At 44.9% G+C, this 27,954-nt stretch overlaps 2 protein-coding genes across 2 annotated transcripts; both read left to right on the top strand.

The window, feature by feature from the left end:
• Positions 1–1,418: 1,418 nt before the first annotated feature.
• Positions 1,419–7,503, top strand: TMIGD1 (transmembrane and immunoglobulin domain containing 1). Its single transcript, XM_080384659.1, has 4 exons — positions 1,419–2,714; positions 3,672–3,950; positions 4,440–4,718; positions 5,601–7,503. The coding sequence occupies exons 1-4, from the start codon at positions 2,636–2,638 to the stop codon at positions 5,792–5,794; spliced, it is 831 nt and encodes a 276-aa protein (XP_080240785.1). The 5' UTR covers positions 1,419–2,635; the 3' UTR covers positions 5,795–7,503.
• Positions 7,504–7,642: 139 nt separating this feature from the next.
• Positions 7,643–27,908, top strand: BLMH (bleomycin hydrolase). The gene is made up of 12 exons (XM_080383892.1): positions 7,643–7,772; positions 8,676–8,873; positions 9,305–9,414; positions 10,067–10,208; positions 11,474–11,562; positions 12,882–12,974; positions 17,337–17,492; positions 17,995–18,153; positions 18,249–18,316; positions 18,733–18,850; positions 21,260–21,329; positions 26,915–27,908. Exons 1-12 carry the CDS (start codon positions 7,760–7,762, stop codon positions 27,064–27,066), a joined length of 1,368 nt encoding a protein of 455 aa, XP_080240018.1. The 5' UTR covers positions 7,643–7,759; the 3' UTR covers positions 27,067–27,908.
• Positions 27,909–27,954: the final 46 nt, after the last annotated feature.

Genomic DNA, 27,954 nt, shown 5'->3' with positions numbered 1-27,954 from the left:
TGTTTATTAATTAATTCCCTTTGGGACTGTTCAGAGTCATATTTAACAACAGTCTTATTCTGGGTTTGTTGGTCCACTGTTGCCATAAGGATGACAAGCAGCAACTGGTGTGGTGGATTACTCTGGCTCTAGCCCCATGGTCCATCTAATCCAGCCTTGACGGTGCCCAATCCAAACACCTCAAATGTGAGGGCTGGATCCTTTGCTGTGGAGAGTTACGGAGTATCTGCCTCACTGAAGAGGTTCCTCCCAATATGAGTCATTAGAGGCTGCTATACATTCTGGCTTTAGGGGGCTTATGTCCCTCCTAAACATAATGGAAAGGTGGATAGCACAACCCACAAAGCTCTAGGCCTGAATAATTAGACACCCACAAGATAATTACACCCAGTATAAAAAGAAAAGTGTAAAAAGGCATTTCGAAAGTAATTACTGGTTTGAAAACTCTGCCTCTTAGTGCCTCTGGCCAAGTAACACCTTGCTTTTCTAGTCTCTCTTCCTTCAGCAGATCTCAAAGCCCATTGCAAAACAGGACACCGCCACTGCCTTCATTTAAAAACCGTAAAACCAGATGAACCTGAGCTCACCTTGCTGCCCGTCACAGACCTGCTGCAAACCTGGGACAGAATTTTTCCCAGGTCCCACCTGCTGCTGTGCCTTGCATCATGACAAACCCACCACAGAACAGTTGTAATCTGACAATCTTTTCCTTTACTTATTTCTAGACTAAAAAAATACCCCCAAACTCCATACTTCCATTCTTTACAACCTCACTTACCCTAAACATCTCCTTCTTCTCCTGGAGTATCATTGCAATGCAGTGACCAGAATGAGCGCAGAGCTCCCCGTACTCTCCTGCCTTTGACTCACTCTTGGCCGGCGCACAGGAGCTGTTTCCCAGCCCATTCCTTTGCATCCCTCTCTATTTCAGTTCAGCTTAATACCGAGCCACAAAGGCCACTCTCCCCTGAGAAAGTGCATTTTGTTGAAGTTTATACTGGACCATAAGACAGCGTCTAGTCAAATGCTACAAGGGCAGGAGATATAATTTCCTAAAAATGGTGAAAGAAGCTGATTTTTTTCTTAAAATTTCTTAAATTGAATTTGAAGGTAAAAAATTAAAGGCTGGACACTAATTTCTAAAACAGCAGTTTTCTAGAAGGCAGGCTGAGTAATGTTTCTTTAAGAAACTTTTGTACACATACAGTTTTTTAACTGAAAACGGTTCCCTGTTAGTTTTAAGGTTAAACCAATGAACACAGGAGTTATATTAAGACTTAACACTCTAAGGTGACCCACGTTTAAAAGAGCCCCACAAATAAAAAGTGCGGCACGCTCCTGTGCCCCCTGCGGACAGCCAGCCCCGGAGCAGGAGCCCCCGCTGTCCACCTCTCTGCTGCTGAGCTGGGCCACCGTGGCTACAGGTGACAAAAATGCCGCGGACGTGTCTCAGGCACCTCCTGTCCACAAAACGCACTTTATGGCTCTGCTGAGCCCGTTCCCGACGAGTGACGTGCCCCATGCCTGCAGGGACACTGACAGCAGTGGGAACATGTTCTAGAGGCTGCAAGGATCCCATCCTTTGCAACCACAGCACCGTCAGCCTGCTGAAGTGTAAGCAGGCCGTTTCAGATGCTGTTTCAGCCGAGTGCTTCGGTTGTGCCCTTTGCTGACACACAGCCCGTGGGCACAGCTGTCCCAGCAGCTGAGAGACCACACACAGCCCATGGGCACAGCTGTCCCAGTGGCTGGGGGACCCCACACAGCTGTCCCAGCAGCTGGGGGACCCTCGCTCTGTGCTGGGGACGCCCAGGGCTGAGCTAACTGCAAGAGCAAGCACACCCTGGGGGTACACACCAGTGAGCAGGACAGTCCCTCTGCTCTCTCCTCTGCCAACATGCAGTTCAAAGTCTGAATTGGTGCCTTTTCCACATTTTCCAGTCAAAGGAGGACACGGCGACAGAGCTTTGGGCGGGAAGGGGCAAAGGAGCCCACTCCTGCTCTGGGATAATCAATGATAAACATCCTACGGCCTGGAACAGTGTCGTGAACACTCAGAAAGCTGAGAGGGAAAAGGTATTATTTTTGGCTGAAGGTCTTTATAGCCGATGCAGGAACTCTCTGTTAGTTACTCATTGCCTCGGCAGGTCTCATAAAACAGCCAGCAGAGCCCAGCAAATACTTTTCTTGGTGTTCTGGGAGCTCAGAAATCCAGGAATTGAACAAGGCCTTGAACCCATTTTATGGACTCACTTCTTACCAAGCGATCATAAAATATGAAGATTCAGACCTTATAAATAAGGAGGGGAAAGAGCTGTGTGTTACTTAGCAGGAGCAGCCTCTCCAGAGACGCTTCCCAAGGTAAGTCGGGTGCTACGACCCAGAGAGGCTCCCGACGGGCAGGTGACAGGAGGCGACGAACTCACGTAGGAGATGAGAGATGTAAAACCCCCTTGACTCCGCTCCGAGCTGGAAAAGGCCCTGCAACAAACCGACGCTGTTTATTCCCTGGTGACCCTGTTCCAGCCTTGAGGGCTCTCCCCAGGGTGTCAGCAATTAACCCGCTGCCAGCCCCGGGGCAGAGGTACAACGCGGTCACCCTCTCTCTAACAGACGCCAGCTGGGTGCCTCCGAGATGGCGCAGAGGAGCAGCTCCGCAGTGCCCTGTGAAGCGCCTGTCCTTGCCATTTGCTTTTTGGCATGCGTAGCCACAGGTAAGCAGCAGAAAACAGCGGTGGTGGCTTTGTACAAGCTCCATCATGTCACCGTGCAAAACTGTCCCGGGCTGGCAGCAGCCAGGGTGACGTGCCACACCAGCACCCAGCTTTCAGAGGTTGTGGAGGTCACCCCAGAGGACTGCCTGAAAGCTGGTCTCTGGTTTTGAGAGTAGCGGAGAAGGGCATGGGGAAGTCTCAACGTTTTCCAACATTATTGCAGCGGCTGCACAAGGACGACGAGGCCACCATTTTCAAAGCTGCTCTAAGCAGTGAAAAGTGCGATACCTGGGAAGAGACAGGGAGCTTCAGACTTTTTTATACTCACAGGACTACAGTGCCTTTATATTCTGACCTGTATTTTTGTTTCATTAACCTATGAGCCAGGCTACAGTAGAGAGTTTCAGTCCATTAAAAAAATGCATCTCCAATACTGGATCTTCATTTAGTGTGTCCTGAGGTTTATATGTTAGACAAATTGCAACTCCTCAAGATCCAGACTCAGAGTGGCCAGGATACAGCTGAGGGGCTGATTAACCAATTTATACTCTCCAGCACATTCAGCACTGACAAAAAAACCAGCGTATCAAACCATGGGCACAAAACCTGAGGGCACAGGTATGCTGCAATGGTGGTTTGTAGCAAGAGGGTGAGCAAGACTGGCGGGATGGGGATGATTTTGCTGTGTGTGTTACATGGTCACTGCTGGTTTACAGACATTTGGTTATTAAAGGTCAGGCTTTGCCATTCTTGCAGTCAGATGTAAAAGCCCGACTTTTATTTTAAATAAGGGAGCTTTATGACAAAGACAACTTCTTGTCTGAGAACTAAAGTCCCACCGGAAAACTGAAGCCTGAAATTCAATCCCTCCTCCAAAGTCAAGGCCTGGAGAAGCTAGCAGGGCAGCTCCTGTGGGAAGGTGCTAGGACGCTTAGTGCCCTTGTTCTCCTTTTGTAGGTCTGGAACTGTCCGTAAACAACCACGCTGCTGACTTTTCCCTGACTACAATGTCCGGCCCTGCTGTCTCCCTCTCCTGCCTAGTACAGAACAGCAGCCAGCCCGAGGAGCTGCTCTGGTACCGAGGAGCGGGGAAAGTGGATTTGAAAGATGGGAATAAAGTGAACATCAGTAACATCTGCATATCCCCAGTCACTGAGTCCGACAATGGAGTCACCTTCACGTGCAAGCTGGCGCGGGACCAGTCTGTCCAGGTGTCTGTGACCATGGATGTCCAGTGTGAGTTGCAGCGGTGGATATTTGCGCGGAGCAGCTGGGGTGGGATGAAATCACGGGCTGAGCACCTTGGTGTCTGGGCACTAGCTGAAGGCAGGGTGTTTTGCACCATTGTACGCTGTCTTCATCAAGAAAAAATGCATTTAGGAGAAGATAACTCACACGATAAGACACTCCCTTTCCACAGTGGTGCTTATGGCCTGATCTAATGACTCTTTTATAGGGAGTGGGTGAGTCTTTAAGTAAGATGTTTTGGGTACGTCCCTGCCTCCACCTAGGTTCTTTCCTAAGGATACAAGTCAGGGCAGGGGAGTTACGGAGGTGACTCTCGGCCATTCATTGCCCTGATGATTCCCGGGAATCACGAAAAGCTGCACAACTGTGATGTGTTACCCCACTGAATAAGGTGCACGCGGGATGTGCAAAGGGGGCTTGGTGTTAAACGGTGAGCAGCATTGTTAATGACCTGTTGAACTGCATTACTGTGAACAGTTCCTCCTCAGCTGACTGGAGAAGAGTCCCTCCAAACGGAAGAAGAAAAAGATGTAACTCTGACCTGCCAAACCAAATCCAACCCTCAAGCCCAAACAATGTGGTATAAGAACAACATCATCTTGACCCTACAGCAGAATCGTCACCAGCTGTACCAGACCAGCGAGGTCTCTCAGCTGTCTATCTATAAAGTACAGAACTCTGACAACGGGACCTACACCTGTGTGGTGAACTCAACTTTGGGAGAGGGGAGAAAAGATTTCCACCTGATAGTTGAAGGTAATGAGGCTGCTGCCAAACAATAAGCTTTGCAAATAACTTCCTATTCTCTTTTATAATTATAGCAATCCATTTATATTAAGAAGTGGAATGTGGTAAATTCCCTGCATTAACTTTTGAGGGCACAGCAATAGCAAGGAGCTCTCCTTGCATCTGTGCCTGGGACCACAGCCCCAGGAAGGGCCTTTCCTGCTTTACCTGTTATTCAAAGGCATTTGGCAAGCGTGACCTGAAGCAGGTTTATCCCACTGCCTCACTTCCCATGCTTGACAGGGCACATTCAAGTGTGGTTTAAAGCACCTTAGGTCTTTCTCGGTGCTTACTTGCTTATTTGAAGTCCTTACTTACTCCAACCATAGTATTCTGTCATGCCAAAAGAGCTGCTTAAGGCAAGAAAAGCTGTCCTCCACAAGTGACTGTAGCCCTGTGGGCAACAGGGAGGTGGAAGCCTTGCTGGGGCTGGATGCTCAGGTCTCAGACAGGTGATGCTAAGTGAGGTGACCCACCAGGCATCCACTTCCCACCGACGGCCCACGCCCCTCTCCTTTCTGCACTCTCGGAACAGGGAGGAAAGTGACGTTAGCTGTGTCAGTGAGATTTCCGGACACCTGTATTGCCATGTGTAAGAGTGCCTTGGGGATCTTCTTCAGGGACTGACATTGCAACTCTTCCTTCAGTTCACTAAAGTACAGCCTGGGCTCTGCTCTTTCCAGGGTACTAACACCACACACAGTCAGTCTGCAGAAGGCAGAGAGAACAAGTTCAAATCAGCAGTGACAGCCGTGGGAAAAGAAATATGTTTCTCCACAGTTCTGTGAAATGTTCTGTTTTGTATGGCTGTACTGGTCTATCACACGGTCAACCTCCTCTCTCTCTTGACAGCTAAAACCCCTGTTTTTCCCAAGGAAGCTGTTATTGCTGCTGTCGTGGTGGTTACGCTCACGGTACTTTTTGGAATTGTGGCTCGAAAAGATAAAATTTTCAAGGTATGGGAAGCTCTAGTTTCCTACAAAAAAAATAGTATTGTTCTGTTGCAATGCCCTGTTTTTTTCTACCTTTTCTGTTCTACTTTGTAGCATTGCTTTCCACTGTTAGACAACTGTTACATACTACCTCCTGCTTTAGAATTACCAGTAGATAAATCAAATATTAGATATTTCAAGGTGGAAGGCATTACACACTTGCAAGTTATTCATACAAATATCCCTATGGTCAGGAAAGGTAACAATGCTGTTTCTTTATTTTTCAGTGCTTCAAAAGATCAAGTGAAACAGCTCTGTAAGTATTTGACTGCTTACTCATGCACCTTCCAAATGAACCTCCTTCTTTAAGCCTTGGCAGAACCTGGGAAACAAAAGAGCACTCGGCATACTAAACCCAGCCAGGCCGAGTTCCTGAGCTCTTGTTCTGACCTTCTCTCCCAGCAGAGAGGGGTCCATGGGAACACAGCAGGATCCAGGCAGATCCCCCCCATGGCTCCTGCCCTGGCCCTGGCCATCGCCAGGTTCTGGCTATGCCTGTGTGGAGGCAGTGGGGAAAAACATAATGGGATGCCACCAGCCTGCTGCAAGCTTTCTGGAGCTGAATGCGACCCAGGTGAATTCCGATCGCTTGTTTTGTTTCCCTAATAGGTGGGTTTTCATTTCTTCTTTTCATTTTGCTGCAGGTAAAGACCACAAGGTTCCTGTGCACACCCAGAGAACATAATTTCTAGTGGTGGAACTAAGTCCTTGAGTGAGATGATGAGACACAGTCCTCAAACAAGTTTTTTGGGGTCAAGTTTATATGGTCTTGCCAAAATATAAGTGGTTCTTTGCATCTGTTCATTCTAATGTACTGCTGAGAGCACCATCACGGGGGGGTGGGCTGCCTGAGCTGTTGCCAAATCTTGCCCTCTATATTTATTCCTACAAAGTAAGCACGTGCAGTCAGGCATGGGGGTTGTGGATTGGTCTGCAGAGGAATCTGTACTGGTTGGCCACAGATAGCAATGTCAATGGACACAAATAAAAGAGAGGTGTTGAGCTGGCAGCTGCTTTCTTGGCCCTGTCCTACAGTGCCATTCCACAGGGTGCCAGGGGTGGTGGCCACCCAACTTGCAGCTCCGTCCCAGTAATGCTACCGGTAATCCTACCGGTATCTCAGCGTCTGTTGGCTGGGGTGAGAGCTGCCTGGTGTGGAGCGCTGCCGCTGCGGAGCGCAGGTCTCAGGGCAGCCCCCCGCGCCGGGTAACATGGTGGAAACGTCAGTGCCACTGCTCCGGCACGGCAGAACCTCCCATCCCTCCCCCAACAAATATGCCACGCAGGCATTTTTCTCAAGGTCCCAGCAAGCTTTTAAGGCCTCATCACATCTTGGAACGGTACATCAGTAACAGCGTCGACAAACACCCTGTGCTGTAAATTAATTTGAACCTGTGATGCGGAAATACTCCTGCCAGTGCAGCGGGGCAGCTCCTCAGCAGAGCATTGCTCAGAGCTGGAGTGTGTCCTTGACCAGCGCTCACCAGCGCTTGGGGACAGCCACCACCGCGCCATGCTGGGGCCAGCTCATGCTCCCTGGCACCCGACCGGGCCTCCGCCCGCCACAGAGGCCGTTGCCAGCCCTCCCCTTCGGCCCCCGGGGGCTGCAGGACAGCGGGGGCAGCGGGCCAGGGCTACAGCCGCCAGGCCTCCCTCGCCCGTGGCCACAGGGGCCCTGAGGGGCAGCTGTGCCCGGAGCCGCAGGGCCGCGCTCGGGCCGCACAGCAGCCGTCAGCACGGCAGCTCCGCGGGGCGGGGAAGACCGCGGGCACCGGCGGAACGTTCTGGAAAAGAGGTGTGGGGGGGGCGGGTGGGTACGAGGCGAGGGAGCCACGCCGCAGCCGCAGCAAGCTTGTCCCTCGCGGCACGCCGTCCGCCCCCGCGCCCCGCTGCCCCCGCGCGCCGCGCGGCCCCGCTTCCTGCTTCCGGTGCCGGGGCTATAAGAGCCGCTTCCGCCTCAGCGCCCGACCTGCGGTGGGCCCGGCCGTGCGCGGCGTCTCCCTGCCCGCAGCTGCTGCCATGAACGCCCGCGGTGAGGGGTGGGGCCCGGCTGTTACCGGGACGGCGGGCTGGGGGGTCCCTGTCTGTGAGGGGGGGCGGGGATGGACCCCCTGTCTGGGGAGGGGTGGGGTGTGGGCGACGGGGACGGACCCTCTGTCTGGGGAGGGGGGACACACGTGGATGGGCCCCCTGTTTGTGGGGACGGGGGATGGGTGGGGTGGACGGACCCCCTGTCTGTGGGGGGGGAGGGGGGGGAACGGGGGATGGGGACGGACCCCCTGTCTGTGGGGGGGGAGGAGGGGGAACGGGGGATGGGGACGGACCCCCTGTCTGTGGGGGGGGAGGAGGGGGAACGGGGGATGGGGACGGACCCCCTGTCTGTGGGGGGGGAGGAGGGGGAACGGGGGATGGGGACGGACCCCCTGTCTGTGGGGGGGGAGGAGGGGGAACGGGGGATGGGGACGGACCCCCTGTCTGTGGGGGGGGAGGAGGGGGAACGGGGGATGGGGACGGACCCCCTGTCTGTGGGGCGGGGTGGTGGGGGAACGGGGGATGGGGACGGACCCCCTGTCTGTGGGGGGGGAGGGTGGGGGAACGGGGGATGGGGACGGACCCCCTGTCGGGGTGAGGGGGCGGGGTGGGAAACAGACGATGGATGGTCCCTGTGTCTGGGGGGGACACACAGGACGGGGATGGGCCCTCTGTCGGTGGTGGGGGGGGTGTCCCCCCTGTCTGGGGCCTCCCTGTCTGTGAGGACGCCCGCTATCTGTGAGGGCCCCCTGTTGTGGGGGGGCGTTACTGTGGGAGCAGGCAGGGGATTTACCGAGGGGATGCACCGTTAGCTGGGCGATGGGGCCGGGGCGGTGGGCACTGGGGGAGGCGGGGGTCAGTACCTGGGGGGCCTGGCGGTGATGGCTGCCCCCCTGCCCCCCAGGGCTGAGCACGGAGAAGGCGGCCGCCTTCACCCGGCGGCTGCGGGCCGAGCCCCAGTTCCTGCTGGCCCAGAACGTGGCGACGGTCAATGACCCGCTGGAGGTGTGCCTGCAGCGGCAGGTGGTGCAGGACACGGTGCAGGTCTTCCAGCACGCCGTGCCCGCGGAGGGCAAGCCTGTCACCAACCAGAAGAACTCCGGTAAGGGGCTCCCCGCCTGGGGGTGGGTGCTGGTGGTGAGGAGGGGAGCGCTTCCTCAGCAGCTCCAGCGTTTGGGAATGAATGATGTAATGCTGACCAGGCTCCTGGGAGCCGTGCTTTCCTCCAGAGTCCTCTCTTCAGGCTTTGGAGCGAGGCTGAATCCCTGCAGCATCCCCTTGAGTTAATAAGAGTCTTTAGACTTGCAGCGTTTGCCTATTTTCTGTAAAGTATCAGATAAAATCAGTTGAGAAACCTGCTTTTGCAGCAAAGGATTTCCAAACTTGGGAGCTTTTTTCTATTTTATAATCCCCGCCAGAACAGCGGGCCAAAGGCTCGAGGCAGAACCGTGTCATGAATCTTGTGCTTAAAAAAGTTACACAGCTTTTGAGTACAGACATTCCAGTTTAATTCTTGGTCCTTTGATCTCTCAGGGAGATGTTGGATCTTTTCCTGTCTCAATGCAATGCGTCTTCCTTTCATGAAGAAATACAACATCGAGGAGTTTGAATTCAGCCAGTCGTATCTCTTTTTCTGGGATAAGGTACAGTAGTACAGGTTGCAGGTTGTGCTAGGACGGCTTACGCAATTGGGTGTTAGTATTGGGACAGAATTTCTTTTAGGCTGGGCTGTCTTAATCCAGGTGGAAAACATACATGAGAAGAAACTTCAAAAGTTCTTTAAGTGTTTTAAACGCAGGTTGAGCAAAGTGGGACTTTCGGCTTGAGAAGAAAGTTGTCGAGACGTTAATGTTTTGGAATAGCAGTAGTCTTTCAAGTGTTCTGTGTATTTCAAAAGCTGCTGGTGGGAGGCTCAGGGGAAGTGACTGTAACTTTCTGTCGAGGTTTCAGTTGTGCTTGTGACATACTGATCTGCAAGCTGTGTGCCTGCTTTTTTTCCCCTAAGGGAAATCAAGAAAAATCTAGTGCTAGTTTGGGCCAGGCTTCGTTGCATAACTTTTTTCACACTTCCTGTTCCTCTACCCTCAAGCTCTGTGCTAACTGACTCCGAACTATTTGGTCTGTAACAGAAAGAAGTTTATAGGGTAAGCCCTGGAATGCTAGAGGGAAAATAAGGACTTCAGTGGATGAGCAGAAGGTAGCTTCATCTAGTTAGGAGTTCCAAAGAACGGAGTACTCTGGAATTAATGTGTAAGATGTCAGACCTAAGAGTTTTTCCCTGTCTGTCTGTTTCAGGTTGAACGTTGTTACTACTTTTTAAATGCCTTTGTGGAAACAGCTCAGAAAAAGGAGCCGGTGGAAGGAAGGCTGGTACAGTTTCTGCTTTCCAACCCCACAAATGATGGTGGACAGTGGGATATGTTGGTTAACATTATTGGTAAGAGAATTGGTCACTAGGAGACCTTCCTGAAATTGCATGCTGATTTGAGAGATGAGGAATGAAGCAGAAGAAGAAACTGAGTTTGAGACCTGGGAGTTTGCTAAGGAACATGATGCAGTTAGCTACTACCTTTTTTATTTGAAGACCTTTTCCATGCCAGTTCGTAAATATTAGGCTTAAATCTTGTCTGGGATCTTCACTCTTGCATATTGCTGATGATGACAAAAGCTCAAAAGATCAACAGAAGTAATTAGCTATCCCAGACCTTCCACTTAGCAGAAAGGTTCAATCCCCTCTTACTTCAATCGTCAGCTTGACATTGTTTATTTATATCCATGTATACAATTTTTAGGGCACATGTTACAGAAAAACATTGCCAGGCTAGGGTGTGTCTACAAGGCAGAAGCAGAACTACTTAAGAGTTATAGCCTGAAGAAAGATGATAATAAAGATCAGTGAAAGGGAAATGATGTGGAATGTGGCAATGCTGGCCTTATAAAGATCCTGCTTAATCAGGATCTTACTTATGCTGATTAAGGAGATCTTCTCTGTGTCTGGATTACACCAACACTTGCTTTCATTTCTTTTGTGAAACCATTTGATGCCTTTGTAAATCAACAAGCCAATAATAGAAGTTTAGAATCACAAATGGAATTTGTTTCTTTGAAGCCTGGAGGTTACTTCCCCCACCCCCCATTGTTATAAATATTTAATCAGGGCAGAGAAGACTTTGGATGCTGCTGTAAATTGAGCCTTGCATTGTATGATCTTTGACTGCTACCATAATGTAGGAAGCAATTGAGCTGCTGATGGTGTTTTATAAATGCTGAGGAGGAAAGGAAACTGGGAAGTTAGTCACTTAGCATTAGGTAAAACAGATGGAATATTTCATAAGAGGCCCAGTTCTTTAGGAGATACTTCAGGAGCTTAATTTTCAAGTAATCTGTTTTTTTTTCTGGTGAAAAGAGTTTCTTAAAAAGCACTAATTTGTTTAGAACTTTTTAAGTGTTGAATTAAATGATAGCAAGCAGTTCAGGGGTTCCACTTTTTGGGAACTTTGTGGAATGCAGATCAGAGGTCGAGATTTGGTCACAAGTTAAAATGTAAACTTTAAATATTTGTAACCTTTAAATAAGAATTTCCCTTATCTCTGCACAAAACCCCGCTATACTTAGCGTTTATCTGGGCATAAGCCAAAGCATTAGCATCTACTGTGTGGAAAAGATAAATTGTTAACCTGTAGTTTTACTACTTTCTTTTAGAAAAGTATGGTGTTGTACCCAAGAAATACTTCCCGGAGTCTCATACCACAGAGGCTACTAGAAGGATGAATGAGATACTGAATCATAAGGTAAAAATTGATTTAGATGATATAATTAAGGGGAGGGGATGGGAAGGAACCTGCTCCAAGTGTTCCTAGCCACCTTAACTTCTCTTTATTGACCAAAGTATAAGCACGTCTCAGCAACATAAGTTGCTTTTATTCAAAAAACGGCCTAAAGTCTCAGCTAAGTCTGATGTTAATCTTGACATGGAGCAGGAATGTGTGTTTATAGGAGATGTCCATTGCCAGGCATCAGTAGCTTGAGAGTACTCGACGTGGTTTTAGTAGCGATTGTTCCTAATCCTCAAATCTCCAAAAAGTTAATCTTTTATGTATGGCTGATTAAGTCTTTCTGCAAAACTAGCACTCAGTGTCTAGGTGACTCTTTTTCTGCCCCCTCAATATTTCATCCACCAGTATGCCAAGGTTTCTAGAGATTACTGCCAAATTTGATGGAAAATAAAAAGAAGTATTTTGAAAACACTGAATCTTAAAAATCAGCTTTCAGTGTAGAACTGTGCAGCCTTGTGTGAAGGAAGCTACAAGCTTGTGCCCTGAACTACAGAAATGAATTAATCTGGGAAGATGCTAGTGTAGGTAGCTACTTAAAAAGTGAATTAAAGCATATTTTATTTATAGTGGGCTTTATTTTGTTCCGGTTCGTATGCCACATGCTCAGGGAAAATTGCCTGCTGAAATCCAGATAAAACATGTAAAATGTGCTGAAACCAGCTTGGATATAATGAGTGGTGTTAATGTTATTCTATAGTCTTGAACATGGCAAACCAGCTGGTCTTGAGGGAGCCCCACTCACTGTTCCTGGCCTTATGGATGGTGACAGTAATGGGAAGCGTGTGCTCTTCTTGCTGCAATCCTGCATGCAGTGGGGAAATGCTCTGTTCTTTTTATCAACTAAGAGATCAATTATGCATTAGAATTGCAAAATAAATTTTGGAGTATGAAGACAGTCTGTTCTCTGAGTCACAGAGGTGGTGATGTGTATGGATGTTGCAGCACCAGTTACGGAACCAAGAGAAAGCAAGCCTTAAGAAGAGCTAACAGCTATAAGCTTCAAATCAGCAGTTGGAAAACAGTAATTGAGTTGCAACTGCTTGTTAATTTCTGCTTATTTTTTGTGATCTTTCCCTTTTAAATCATTCTATTATCTTGGGCTTTTTCAAGGATCAATATCTAACAAAGCCTTCTGAAAAGGATTTTCCTTTAATTTTGAAAACATGCTGTGAAGAATAAAATAGGTGCTTGAAACAACCAGAGTGGAAGTCCTAAAAACTGATTGGGTGGCACCTGTCATACCCTTATAATAAAATTACTTTCTCCTCAAACAGATGAGAGAATACTGTTTGCGGCTAAGAAATATGGTGGAGACTGGAATGATGAAAGGAGAAATCTGTGCTGCAATGGACACGATGATAGAAGAGGTAAATAACTTGTGTGACATGAGTCTTCCTGGAGCATGAGGTTAGAATGGTTGAAGTTTTTTGCTTACTCTTGTTCTATAGCAGTTGAATCAGCCAAAACAAGTGCCTTTGTTTGCCTAACTAGGAATGTTTTGTATGGCAGTGCACTTGGAGGTATTCAAGTGATTTTTCTGAAGTTTTTTTTTGTTCCTTATCTCATCCTGAGTTTTTCTAGTACTTCCAGACAAGTTTTTTGAATTTATAGATTCCAGAACCATGACATTTTAGAAGTCTTCCTTTTTCTGTAGGAAAGCAGCATTTTGTATCTTGAGGGATCAAAATAGTGGCCTATCAGGCTTTTATAAATAGTAGGAAAGAGGCAGGTTGAAAACTGCATTCCGATTGCTTGGAATGTAAAATGTTACTGCACAAGTGTTGTTACAGAAATTTCCCACAAGAGAGCAGAAAAGAACCACAGAAGGGAATTCTTTGTGTTCTGGAAGAGATCTGAGCTGAACAGAAGGCTGAACCCAGTGGTGGGCTGATGCTGTGGGGCAGCGAGGAAGTAATCACAGTGTCTGTTTCTGGCTCTGTGAATCAACTCAAAATCAAATCAGTCAGCAAGCCTGTAGTATGCAGTGTGTGTAGTGGCCCTCCATCTGGGCACACCAAAGTGGCGTCATTTTTCTCATTAAGTAGTTCTTGTAGTTGATCCGTAAATAGCCAAAAGTAATTTTAAAAGTTCAGGCTGTTTTAGTTTGACCGAGTGCGTGCGTTTTAAAAAAGTATATATTTCATGTTTTTCAAACATACAATGCAAAGTGACCCAGTGGTTTTAATGTCTATCTTTAGACAACTCAAGAAATCAAATATTTTGGTTATGTGTGTTAGTTTTTCTGTAACCCAGTAAACATCAGTATTAGACAGAACCTTCCTTGGGTTATTTCTGTAAAGCTTCGGGCAGTTCTGCTAATACACAAGTGTTAATGTGTTGGTTTGGGGTTTGGAAATTCATCTTTGCACTTCACGTCAAAACATGTAGCTGCTTTTATCTAACTTTCAGGTTTGCTTAAGAAAAAGATTAGTGTTCCTTGTGTTATATTAATGAAAGGAAACCTTTTATGAAATGTATTCCTTAAGATCGACGGTAATTCTGTGCTTTGAGCCTACCCCATTATGTTGCCAATCCGCACTTAGTTCAAAAGTTAATTAATATAACTTGCATCCAGTGTGTGTGTCCAAAAGCCCTTGGAGGATTTTACAGCAGACATCAAAAGCTTCCTAGAGATGTTCATTTTTAGGGCAATGACATACAGTTCACAGCAAAATCTCTTCATTTTAGAAGTTTAGAGCATCTTGCCCTCTGACAAGGGATCCTGGAACTGGTGTTAAAGGATTAGTAACTGCAGTTTGTCTGTTCTGTAAAAACATTGTGCTTAATTCTCTGCAGTTAATGTGGTTGTTTCTTCTGCAGTAGTAACAGTTTGCAGCTCAAGTGGATTTATTTTCAGTAAACGTTGTAGCTGAAATGTTTGATTGTACCTGCCTTGTATACTTTAAAAACACTTAGTTTTAAAGGTTTGAGATCACTCTTTTTTTTTCATTTGTTTATATAAGTACTGTTGCATCTCTTTTTATGTGGCAAAGCAGAACTTAGTTTTTGTTCTGTGAAGTTGGTTTTTTTTTGCGTAGTAAAACTTAGTTTGTTCATGCTGGGAAGCAGCGCTATAGTTAAAATGGGGCAGTTGTACTGCGACACAAGATTAAATAGTCACTCCAAAACTGTATAAACATTCTTCTTATCAAACCAGTGCACAGCGGGTCAGAAGTCGGAATCAGTGCAGTGCATAAGATTGAATTTTTCTTCCTTTACTGTTCTCCTTTGTAGACTCTTCCTTATCAGGAGTGTCCTTTTCCCCTCCTCGTTCATTTTGGTTTTTAGCACAAGGTACTATATCTTTGCCTTATCACTCTAGTGACAACTAGAACCAAGATATAAGTCACCTTTTAGTTTAAATGTCTGCTTATTTTATTTATTGATAGAGGAAGCTTGTGAGATACTAAGAGATGGCCTGTGATGGGTGTGGTGGCAAAACAATTGAGGGAGGCCATTCCCAGGCTCCACTGCCTCTGTTAACTTGAGACTTCTGTCTCGGTCACTTTCCTTCCTCTGGCTGGAGCCCACTTGCTCATTGCTCTCCTTTTAGGTGTTTTTCTTGCTTATTTTGTTTTCATAGCCTCATCTCTCACAACTTGAGGTTATCTGAGGTACTGTGGGTGTATCCACAGCAAATGCTACTTTTTGTGCAGTCTGTGCAAAATTAAATATTTATAGTAGTTTAGGGATTTGCATTTGCAAATGCTTACATTTGATCTTTTAACATATTTATTGAGAAATAAATGTGGGTCCCGCTGCAGAAGCATGGCTTTAGAATCTCCGAAGATCTGCACAATCCAGGCCTGGTATTGGAATAAGCCTGTAATCAGAATTGTACTGAAGTTGCTGTGCTGAAGTTAACAAGAAAGGTAGCCTTGAGCTATTCTTGAATCCTGAGACCAAGTAATTATATTGTGCCAACAGGCTGTGGCTGTAACAAGATATAGCTGCGGGGAAAGCAGGTGCAGGGCCAAGGAAGATAGGGAGCAGTATGGGAATATAGGGAGTAACAAACTACAAGGCTGAAGCACAGCAACACAATTAGCTACATGGATAGAATGCTTATTTTAGTCATGATGATTAGGGGTGTGAGAACCGTGCGCGTTTAGAGACTATTAACCAATTATATTTCTGCTTTACGAATATGCATGTGTATCAGTTCTATATAAGTAGTGTTAGAAACTAATGAAGTTGAGCAAGATGCATAACTTACATTGAGCGTCGTCTTGACTCCGGTGAACCCTTCTTCCAACACCCCTCCAGTAAAAGCATTAAGCTCACATCCTTGTTTCAACCCATAATTGATCTCTTCACTTGTTTTCTTAATTGCTTGGAGCAAGAACACCTTTGTTTGTCTATTGTGCACAGCCAAATGGTGTTACTTAGCGTGAACGTTGTGCTCCAAGTGCACGCTAGCACAAAGCTAGTTCTTACAGAGCCTTAACATCCATATAAATTGGCTCAACTAGCTCCAGAAGGAGCAAGCCAGCTTTGGGAAAGGTGTTCTGTCTCCTCTCCCATGAAATCAGTGAGAGGAAGGTGTGAAGACTGACAGCCTGGGAAAGCTGGCACAAACCACAGGCTTTGGCTCCTAGTGCAGAAGGTACAGCTGAGATTTGACTCCCCTGCTCTTATTTAAAATAACGTGTTTGTTCCTTGCAAGGAAAAAGACCTCTCGTGCTCAAGACATGGGTAGAGGTGAAGCAGACTGGTGTCAGCTGAAGTAAAACAGATTCAAACCTGTTTAAATATGATTGAATTCTCTGTCCCCACAGCACCTGCAGCAAGTCCTGCTAAATATCCCTGAAGACATTCATCTGGTTACGCTGCCTACAAGTTAGCACATTTTATGATAAGCCCTGTGAGAAAGTACAGTAGTGATGCTTGAGTGCAGTTTCATATTCTGATTTATAGGGAGGCTGATGACTTGAAATCTGGTCAACCTTTTTGTGCTAAAAATCAATAGGAAGCAGCAAAGGATGTCACAGGCAGCAGCGGGGATCTTGGATTAGATTATATAACCTGCCAGCTCAACCCTAAACAGAGACATTGTTAAAAATATTAAACCAGATGAGGAGATTATTCTAGGCCTTTGAAAAGAAGCAAAGGCCCACCTTTGAAATCCAAGTGAACATTACAGGAAAAAAAGGATTAGTACAGGGAAAACACAGGGGTAAAAAGCTTTGCTGTGTGCATTTAGAAGGTCTGGGTTGTCTTTGCATGGGGCAAATCACCTGGTGGAACAGGTGATGCTGAACGCTTAAGCCTTTTTAGACTCAGTTTGATTTTTCACCAGTAAAGTTTCTTTTACACCAGGGAAGTAGCTTGTTCAACAAGCTTCCGAATTACTTATAAAATGTTGGAATGAGACTGGCCAGTGTACTGGCTTTTGCTTTTGGCTGCTGCATTCCTAGGGTAACCTGGACTTTGTTTTGCCTGAGGGTTTACCGGAGAACATAAGAGTATGAGAATGGAGGGAGATTCTGCTGATTTTCCTGTGGCCTTTCAGATTGGTTTTGAACTGTTGAAATACCTAGATTTCCAGAGACGGATACAAATAATTCACGTGTGTACCTTTACTCATGTTCTTCAAAGGTGGCTGTTAAGATCCCATTTCTCCAGTAGGCTCTCACATTGGGATAGCCATTCATCAGTGGCATTGCTGTGGTAGGAGAGGCAGGCCTGCGTGTTTCAGCAAGTTCACAGCTGTTTGCTTCTCTGGGCAGGTATTCAGAATAGTGAGTACTTGCCTGGGCAGTCCTCCGGAGTGTTTCTGCTGGGAGTTCCGGGATAAGGAGAAGAACTATCACAAATACGGTCCTGTGACACCGGTGCAGTTCTACAATGAGCATGTGAAGCCTTACTTCAACATGGAGGACAAGGTTGGGCATGCTGAAAGGCGGTAGCTTCCCAAGACCTTTTTTTGCTGCTAAGCCACTTATTTTCTGCTGTTGCAATTATTCTGTCCACCCCTGTACCTGCTCGGGATGGGTACTGCTCCCCCAAGTTAGATGGCCCTGTGTTTATTCTCCCCATTCTCCTGTTTGTGCTCTACCCTTCAATTAGCTGTAATCTTGCGTTGCACTTCCATGATGATGTTGCAATGCCAAGATACGTAATGACCTAATTGGTCGTAAAATGCTGTAAGACAGTCATTGGAGAGCAGGAATAACATGCACAGGTGCTATGCCGCAGTTAGGAGGTGAACTTAAAAAACAAAGCAAACCTTAAAAGCCTCTAGTATTTCCATCAAGTAGCTTGTTTGCTAATGGGACAGATAGATAGCTAGCTGGGACAAAAGCAGTTCTCTGAAATCCATCTAGATTCCCTTCTCAAATCTCAGTTGAGCTGCACCTTAATTTATGACATCTTGGTTTTTGGCAGATCTGTCTAGTGAATGACCCTCGACCTCAGAATCCATACAACAGGCTGTATACAGTGGAGTACCTGGGCAACATGGTAGGAGGAAGGAAAACACTCTATAACAACCAGCCTGTTGACGTCTTGAAAAAATTAGCTGCAGCATCTATTAAGGATGGCGAGGTTTGTTTGGCTTCTCATGGATGGCGCAGTGCATTTCTTGTAATGTAAAATGTGCCGGGATACAGCCGAGACGTGACTCTTCCTTCTGTTTGTAGGCTGTGTGGTTTGGCTGTGATGTTGCAAAGCACTTCTATGGCAAGCTGGGAATCAATGACTTGAATATGTAAGTAGAGAATCAAAACAAAATACTGTTTGGGATGTTGAACTAGAACATAAACAGTCCTGTAGCTGTTTAGGAAACTAATTTGTACATGCTTCAGATTATATACCCCAAAAGACTATATTTGAGTAGTTCAGCAGCAACAGATTTTTTTTCACTTGTTAGCTAAAATCTGAATCCTCTAAAGATACGCTACAAGTGGTTGTTAAATATCCTTACTCATTTGCATTGGCTGGTATCTGGTGGGAGAAACTCCTAAAGGGATTGGGTTTTGCATTTTTTTTTCTGACACTAAAAATAGTTGAACTTGTACCCCTGTGCATGGGCTCCTGGGACAGCGCGATCTACTGATTCCTTGATTTACTAGTGAGAATTGTCCCTGCATCCTTTTTGATATTGCTTATGTGGCTTTCTACTAGATTTAATCATGAGCTGGTGTTTGGCGTCTCCGTCAAGAACATGAACAAAGCAGAGCGATTGATCTTTGGAGAATCAATGATGACCCATGCCATGGTCCTGACGGCTGTCACCGAGAAGGTAGAGTCCCTCTCCTGAAGTATTTGAATATTCTGGCAGCTTGTTTGTGTTCTGGGCTCATCCGCAGCATGTAAGCTGTTCTACCGGAGCTCAGCATGTGCGGCACAACACCCAGGTGCACAAAGCCTAGGCTGTCTGTTCTCCCTGTGTTGTGTCCAAGTGTTCAGGACTATAAATAATCAACAAGGATGGAAGAATTTTAGACAAGTGAAGGACTTCTTTCCTTCTGCCTGCAAACTTTCATTGGAGAAGGGGAAAAGTCTGAGTCTCTTTTTTAGATACCAGAAAACCTATGTTAAATGATTATTTTAAAATAAAGATTTTAATATATCTTGCTGAGCAAGGAATCTAGTATGACGGCAAGTATCTCCTACCATGTCCCACTGCATGTGTTAGTCCAGCCTGTCTTATAGCATGAGGCTCCTTCTGTTAAAATGCCAGTGGGAGGCACTTTGCAACAGTCTTAACCTCCTGCAGCTCACTGGCATGTGACCTCTGACCTACTCATAATTAGGGAAGGACAATGGTGTCCAAAATAGCTCTGTGGCAGACAGGAGACTGAGATGAATCCACAGCTAAATCCTGGCAGTATAACAAAGCACGTAAGTAAAAAGAACCATGTGAGAACTTACAACTCAGGGTTATCTGCAATGTTGATGTTTTCCATTTATTTCCAGAAGTTGTCATTATTAAAGTTTCTTTGAAGTGATCTCTTCCTGTCCAACATGACCTTGGCTTGAGAAATAACAGCTTGCACATAACTGAAAAAGTTTGCTTGAGCTCTGGAGTTTGAGGAATTGAGATGGGACTGCTGAGTCATAAGAATTCTTCTGAGTTCCTTTTTACAGCTCCATATAATTGTTCCTCTTGTGTTCTGAGCCCTTAACACTTCTGTGTATCAGATTGCATCAACGCATCTTTAAAAAAAATTCCATTGTTTTTCCATTAGATATTTAAAATTATATTTTTCTAGTGTTTAAAATGTATTTATTCACGGCTGAAGCCTGTTCTGTTTGTACTGATGGTAGCCAATTACTGATTGCACTCCATTGGCAGCTATAGGTTTGTATTTTTAAATCCATTCTTTTGCATACCTACATTACAGTTGTGGAAAATGTGATCAAATGTGAGCAGATTTCTTAAAGAAAAGGATGTGTATAAGATCAGTATATGATGGATAGTATCTCTAAAATCAAAAGATTATTTAAAAGAAATTATCCTAGAAGTTCAGCCATTTAGAGCCTTTTCTACATTCAAAATGGACTAAGTTGTTTCTACTTTCTGTTTGAACATGTTGTGTCTTATATTAAATCTTAACTAAATCTAAAGGAGCTTTGATAAACTGAGTTGTGAAATGTAATACTTTGGATTTACTGACTTTATAAAAAGGCCTTGAAGATTTAAAAAAATTCTATTACAGTTTTAAAACATAAAAAAATATAGGACAGTCCTTAAAGTGAGACGCTCGAGATCTACCAGACTAAGGATAAGTCAACTCTTGATACTGTCAGACAAACTGGGGTAAGCATGTTTATGTACATTAAGCATTTAACCAAAAGGTGTGTTTAATCCACATCTGTTGTAAGTGAGAATAGAAGCAATACAACAATATTCTATTGCATATTAAAAATGGATTTATGGGGTGTTTTGCAGACTAGTTTCTTATATTAAAAATATTTTAGTAGTGAAAGAATAACTTTCTTTGGTTCCTCAAGGGACCTGCTGTTGCCTCATAAGAGGCTGCATGAAGGAAGCAGCAGTTCGCAGCACGCCTATGAAGCTGTTTTCAGTGCTTTTATGTACTTGGTGGGTTTGAACCAGACTTCAGACACACACAGCGCAGGCTGGAATACTGCAGGCTTCTCAACGGGAAGTCAGATGTTCTTCATGCCCGTTTGAAGCCTGTGTACCTTTCAAAGCACCAGACCTGGAGCTGTGTCCTTCAGCTAGATTCTTCAAGTGTTTGTACTTGCCCTTACTAATGCCGTAATCTAAATGATTACAGTTGCTTTACTGTCCTCATTCCTTTACCCTGATTCCTTGTTCAAGCAAGTTGTGTATTCTGCATTTCAAAAGGCCCCCATGCCCTGATAGGTGATGGGGAAGGCTGCTTAAATTCTGTCAGTTAAGTTCAAATTCTATTTAGTTTAATTACCTTTTCTGGTTAGAATAATATTTATTGCAGGCACTCTTCTTGAGCACACTTCCTCATGTTGTGTAAGTGGGTAGACAGGTATTTTAGGAAACTACATTTCTCCAACCATTAGCAAGAAACCATTGTAACTTGCCAATGCCCGTAGACTTTTGGGAGTGGAGCTCTGAGGTTTGCTGGTGCTGGATTTAGACTTGGCTGCTATAAACTTGTGTGGTCCTTCACTGCTGAATAGCCATCAACTTGTTTTGTCACAGGACGGGCAAGAAGAGGCTTTTGAAAAATGGAGAGTGGAAAACTCCTGGGGTGAAGACCGTGGTAATAAAGGTAAATAGTTATGGGAACAGAAAGCTGAAATTAGTGTTTGGAACTAAGGAGGTGGAAGGGGAAAAGGGGATGTGCCGTGTGTCCTTCACTAGGACATGTGTGAAACAAGCCTGCAAAACAGTGCTGAGCTATGGCACTGTGTTCCTGGAAAACAATCATTCTTCTCTTTAAACGTGATTTTAATCAAAATAAATCAAATATAAACATTGAACGGAGAAGCAGGAAATGTCACTGGATAAACCTGACACTGTGGTTGCAAGCTCAACTGTAGAGGTAACTGCATTTTTGGGAGGTGGCTGTAAGCGATTGAGGCTGACAAGTCCTGACAGACAGGACACCTTGATCTCAAGGGCAGGAGGACTAAGTTGACAGAAGCCTTATGTTGGAGGTTTAGAACTGGAACTTTGAACCTGTCTTAAAAAAAAAATTTAACATCGTAATTCTGGGTGCCTTTCTGAAGCCTTGCTGAAAACATGACCTGCAGCAAGCATCCTCGCGGTGTTTGTCTCCTGTATGACAAGCACTGGCAACAATAAAACTCAGTTCACAGGAGTTCAGCTTGTGCCAGGTTTTCTGCATGAACTTGCTTTCCTGTTGATGGTTCTCAGCCTGCACCATTGTTCCTTTAAAAATGATTCATAAGCACTGTGGGGCTGTGGCAGCGTGGATGTGCCAGCCTGGTATGGCACATGGGCAGGCGGTGTGGACAGAATGGTGAGTCACAGCTGAGTGGTGGTTTAATAAATTGCTTCTGGTTGTTTCCCTGCTCAGCCTGGGAATGACTTGGGGGTGCTTCTCTGCCTGGTCTGGGGGCCAGCTCTGACCCCCCAGCCCTGCGTGAGTGGGGCTGGTGCTGTGGGAGCATGGCTGCTCTGCTCTGCCGTGGCCTGCAGTCAGCTTTTCTTAAATGGAGGGGAGGAAAACTCCATGATTTTTGTCATCTTCTATCTGAGACAGGCTGGATGTGGACTTGGCTGTGGCAAAGCTCACTGATGAGCAGCATGTCAAGCCAGACTTCAGTGTGTCCCAGGGCACAGCACGGTAGTCATTGCTGACCACATCTTCCTGTTGCACATCGATCCCAAATCTTGTGCTCACAAGATCTGGTATGGCTGAAATTTCCTAGGACATCTGTGTGTTCTTCTGGGAACAGACTGTTTCTGGAAAAATCTGTTTTAGGATGTGATCTTATTTATAAGCTCTTGATAATCTATGTTTTAGTTAGCCGTTCATGTATGTTCTTGGAACAGCATCTTAATTTATGTTCTGGCCCCTCGGTCTTGCAGTAGTGTCTGTTCTGAATTAGCAGTATACATTCACAGTGAAGTATTCCAGTAATCTTTAGTCTTGATAAAACGATGAAACTGTTGATGTTCAGCCATCAAGGCTCATCGATGTGACAGTAGTAAGATGTACTTTGGAATACTGGATTCAGTAAAGAAGCCAAATCAATACTAAAAAGAAGTGGTGTCACAACTTTTCTTGCCTCCAGATACAAACCAACAACTGTTTTGTTGAGCACTTTTATATATAATAGAGAATATAAACTATAAAAATTCCTGGTTAGTTGTGCTCTTGTTGTCAGAACGCTTTGTTTTGAGACGCTCCAGATGATCGGTTTGTGATGTTAGATGCTACTAACATTAGAGGAATGCTTCCAGGAAGCGCCTTACTCGCTTTACAACTGCTCAGCATGGACTTAGGTTAGTGCTCCAGACTTTCTGAAGGTAATAGGTGTCTGGCAGCGACTTTGATTGTGCTAGCAATGTATGGTCCTTGGCCAAGTTTCAGAGCTGTTCTCTATTAGAACTGGAGAAAGTCCGGGCTTAATTTTTTTGATACTGGCTATCACTCGCAAACCACAGTGCAGCAGACTGAAGCCTGACACTACTAGTCAAAGTTGTACCTGTTGAGCTGTGACTGAACAGCAGCAGTTCTGTGCCGGTGTTAACTGGGCTGGAGCAGTAGTGAATGCTCTGATGGAGCTGCAGAAGCTGCGATTGATACGTGTGGAGAGCCACACGGGTTTTTGGCTTTCTTCATTTAGTGCATGGAATTCAAAAAGAAAACTACAGCAACTAGAAATGAGAAGTGTAGTGCTTCAGGCTTTAAGTTAGAAATAACAGTAAATTAACACAGTTACCTAGTTGTTTTTGAGTATTAGGTTGCATTTGTTTGCCAGCTTTCTAAACCTAATTTGCAAATTGGTCTGCAGTGATAGTTTATCTTCCTTAGACATTATCTCTTTTCCAAATATGGGTTTGCTTTTTAAAAATGAGCTCTTTAAGAGGAGCTAGTTGTTCCTTTGAAATAATAGGACCCTGGAGCAACCTAGAAAAACCCTGACTACACCCTGTATACATCTATGACATGCATGCCATCTATGTGAGCTTTCCTGGGTGGGTCACTGGCATTTATCTGTTCTGTACTGGTAGAGACCACAGTCTCTTGGGAAGTCTTGCTCACTGTCTAGATTTTGTTTTGGTTAGGGAGTTGCCTGGAAAAGTGTCTTGACCAGAAAATCCCATCAGAACTAGGAGGTTTGACTCTTTCAGACTACTTTTTTTCAGGGAGGTGAATCCCTGAATTATCTTCTTGGGTATGACCAAAAAACTGGCTGTTGAGCTAAAGGCAACTGGGCATATCCTTGGGGGCGTGCTCTCAAACATTGGAACAGGTAACTTGACAGGGTTTCCACCCCCTACTCCTGCCCTGCTTTTGCAGTGTCCAGTACTAGCTGGTATGGGAGGGTGAGGATTTGTAGTCTGTCCTGGCTCTCTTGCTATGCCACTGAGTCAGGTTGGCAGTGATTTTTTTTTTTTTTAATCTTATCTGCCTCATTAAGGAATTAGGAAGCTGTGCTTAGATAAATCCAGTGAATCAGAATCTGCATCAGTAAAGAGGCAGCCAAGAATGATGTTAAACTTGGCACACCCCAGTTGAGGCCCAGTTGCTAGTGTAGGGGATACAAGTAAGCCCAAACTCCATTATTTCTTGGATGGGATGATAAAGGGTACAGCCCACAACAAAACACCAGAGACCAGGCTTCACGTCATTAGAAAGCAAGCAGACAAATAACTCATTGTTGGTAGGAACTGGAAGTGTTTTTTCACATGGGGTCCCTCTTGTTTTGCCTTGAGTACAGTCGAAGGTACCAGATAACACTTGTTATCTTGCATGGTGCAGGACTGGAAAGACTGTGACTCCTGGTTTGGGTATCATGGGATGAAGTTAGTTACATGCTCACATTCCGTGGAGTGGGCAGATCTGCATTCTTGTGGTAGTGCTTGTCCTGGAGAAAGGAAAGTCCTGGGAACAGCCTAGCATGCCTCTCCTAAACACTTAGTAATTACATTTATATCTGTTGTAAAAGGGTTTTTTTGGAATCCCATCTGTTTTTCCTCAAGGAACAAACACAGCTGCTGACAAACATTGCTTGTTTTTTGAGGTAGAAAAGTCGCTTTGCAGTCAAATATTTCCTTTCTGTGTTTTACTGGCACTTTGTCAGCCATACAGGCAAGTTTAATTATTCTGCTTACTCTTTTGTTCTGGAGACACAGTGCATTAACTTTGAACCCGGCTTATCCCATCGGATATGTGGTGCTTTTTTTTTTAAAAAAGCAAGCAAGAGGGGAGCACTAAATCACGTTATCACATCCATTTGAGAGGGGTCCATCTGCTTGTTTTGGCATGAAAGGAACTCTCTTGTGATAGGTCTCCAGCTAGAAGTCAGCTCCCTTTTGACTTTTTTAATCTCTTGTACTGGCTGTTGCATACGCGCTCTTCTGCATGAAGACATTTTAGGGATTTAACTGTAGATATTTAGTGCCTGTATTTGATACCTGTATATGTATCATCCCATAAGTACACTCTAACAGAAAGGCTCTGTTAATTTGTTATCCCTGTGGAGGAGTAACAGCACAAACACAGTGTGTTGTACTAGGTCCTCTGGGAACTTCCAAGGGCTTCATTTTCAGGTGCCCAAATCCTAGGTTATGCAGTAATTCGCAGGCCATTCGTCCTTGACTGACATCTCCCTGGCTAGCAGCTTGTTGGTTTTACAACGCTGCCTGTTCAGTTTTTCCTTTGGGTAAGTTAGAGAAACGTGGGCCAGCCTCGCACAGAGAGGAGTACGCTCTGGTAGGCGGGTGCTGTGTTCTGTTACAAGGCAATGCTGTTCCCAGTTCTCTTCCATATTCTGGCCTTAACATACAAACGGTTTGAGTAGAAGCAGTAGATTAATTGCCGGAGGTGAAAGTCCACTGTGTACCCTGCCCAGAAGTGCGTTAAACTTTTCTGTTTCTCTTTCACTTCTGCCTGTTACCTGGATGGAACGCAGAGCTCAGGGGTGCCTCAGGCAGGCTCTTGGGTATACGTATGGCTGCGTATAAACTATGTGTCTCCTTTTAATGAAGAAATTGATAATGGCTTTCATTGCGACACCAGGCAGAGGCCTTCTCAAAAAATGACCTTACTTATTTGCATGTTCTGAAGTTCTGCTTGATGCTTCCTTCTTGTTCAGACACTGTGATCTTAATCAGCACTGTCAAGCTTTGAGATACAGGATGTCAGCAGCAGAGTTCATTATCCTCTCAGGGTGCAATTACTTGTTGGCTCTTGGGAGGGAGAGGTTTTTGTGTGTCCCAAGAACTCATATCCTGAAGAGAGAATAATCAAGGCAGCTCCCTTTGGCAGTGTTTCCAAAATGGCATCTAGCATGGATTACAATTGATAGGGTTTTTAATTTATGGGAATTATCTGATCTCTTGCTTTAGAAACAAGATGGTGTAGATAGATGCATTTATTGTCCATATTCTTTGGGCATTTTCTTGTTTCATTTGATTGTGTGATGATACTGTATAAGGACATGAGGAACTTTATTACATAAAGCCTTCTCATCTGTCTTCTAAATGCTTTCTTTCTCCCAGCCACTCTTATTTTCAGTTCACCTTGAATAGCTTGCTTCCAAGGGCAGTTTTCTGCTAAGAACTGTGATAATGTAAATATGACTCTTCTCCCCGTTCAAATACTGTTCACTGAACTTTGTAGTAAGTGTTACATTAAGGGAGAAAATTAAGATTTAGTTCAACCAAAGCATGATTTAGATGGCTTTATGTTCGAGGAAAGCAGATGGCATTCTCTTACTGCAAGAACTAAAACAGCAAAGTTTTTCTTAAGCCAAAGATGGTTTGGATATTCACCTGGAAAATTTCCCTTAAAATCCAGAGACCTTTCCAAGCCAGACTTGGATAATTTTATATTCTGCCTTAAATGACTTTTTTCTTAAGGCAGTGTCTTCACCTTGGGTATTCTCAATGTTTATTTTAACAGAGGAAATGTAATGATGAATATTCTAGGTCTTTTTCTTAGCAGGCTTCTTGCTTGCTCTTTCAGCACACATGAAATACATCCAGTTATCATAAAGAAATAACATCTGGGCTTTTATCTTTGTCTTGAGAGGTACAAAGTATGACCAGGACTAGGTCCTGTTTGTAATGCATCATTCATAGGTGAAACTTGTATATGTGACTGCTTCACTGTATTGGTAGTGGTTCTCTGTTGTAATGAACTGTTCTTATCTGCAGGTTACCTGATCATGACTGATGACTGGTTTTCTGAGTATGTGTATGAAGTTGTGGTGGATAAGAAGCATGTACCAGAAGACATCCTGGAAGTGATGCAGCAGGAACCAATTGTTTTGCCAGCTTGGGACCCTATGGGGGCTTTAGCCAAGTGAACTACAGAATATTTGCCTCTTAATGGTCAACCAGAAGTAGATGCAATAGAGAATTCCAGTGGTTGGAAGCCATAGCCAAATGATAATGTGACCAAGCACTCAGCATGGTCCGTGTTCTTGAAATGTAAGTTAAGGATCTTTGGGAAATAGCGCTTTACTGACTTGGCTGAATAAAGCTCTCAGACAGGCTACCCCGCAAAGCTAAAAAAGGGAAAAGGAAAAAACCTCATAATAAAAATGTATGAAAAGTGCTGTCAATGGCACTTTGATTTTACCTTGAATTTTTAATAAAAATCAGCGTATTAACTTAGAATTACTTCAATCAGTGTTTTCTCTAGAAAAGATGGCCATAAAAGGGCCTTTAGAATTAACAGCTAGGTAATTGTTTGGACAAGTACATCAAGATACTTTTAAATGAACCATTCGTGGTCTGACTTGTACCGTAAAAGAATGCCCAAAATATTTTATATATTTACATTGTCAGTTTTGCTGAAGTTCTGGAGGCAACATAAGAATTTAAACTGCTAAAAATGACCTTTAGAAAATGTTCTCTTCCAGCAGAATTGGGGGTGTGTGGTGGTGGGAGGGTTGTCACTTGGTTTTATTCTTTGATTGAGCTAGGACTGAGTAACCCATATCAAGGCCCAGTGCTATGTCTGTGTGCACAGAAGCGCTATTTTTCAGTTATATTAGCAAGAACAACCATAAGTATGTTCACAGGTGGAGTTAGTGTCATGCTCAACAGAAAAATAATGTTTTAATTGCTGCATTTTATTTGGATGTTTTAAAAAAAACAACAAGATGGTGCTATGAAGCTTTTGAATAAACACTTTCTAAAGTGACTGGTACAGTTCTGTTTTCTTTTTTTTTTTTAATGAGCCTCATGTA

The sequence above is a fragment of the Falco punctatus genome (assembly GCF_963210335.1).
Source record: "Falco punctatus genome assembly, chromosome: 1".
NCBI lineage: Eukaryota > Metazoa > Chordata > Aves > Falconiformes > Falconidae > Falco > Falco punctatus.
Note: the sequence above shows the minus strand (reverse complement) of the source record. Positions and strands in the feature narration are given on the sequence as shown.

What these genes read in the sequence shown, in the direction of transcription:
- TMIGD1 (XM_080384659.1), top strand. Translation starts at nt 2,636, where the DNA reads ATGGCGCAGAGGAGCAGCTCCGCAGTGCCCTGTGAAGCGCCTGTCCTT. An exon ending in TTTGGCATGCGTAGCCACAG is followed by an intron (nt 2,715 to 3,671) that starts GTAAGCAGCAGA and finishes CTCCTTTTGTAG; the next exon opens with GTCTGGAACTGTCCGTAAAC. An exon ending in TGTGACCATGGATGTCCAGT is followed by an intron (nt 3,951 to 4,439) that starts GTGAGTTGCAGC and finishes TACTGTGAACAG; the next exon opens with TTCCTCCTCAGCTGACTGGA.
- BLMH (XM_080383892.1), top strand. An exon ending in ATCTCTTTTTCTGGGATAAG is followed by an intron (nt 9,415 to 10,066) that starts GTACAGTAGTAC and finishes TGTCTGTTTCAG; the next exon opens with GTTGAACGTTGTTACTACTT. An exon ending in GGAATCAATGACTTGAATAT is followed by an intron (nt 18,317 to 18,732) that starts GTAAGTAGAGAA and finishes GCTTTCTACTAG; the next exon opens with ATTTAATCATGAGCTGGTGT.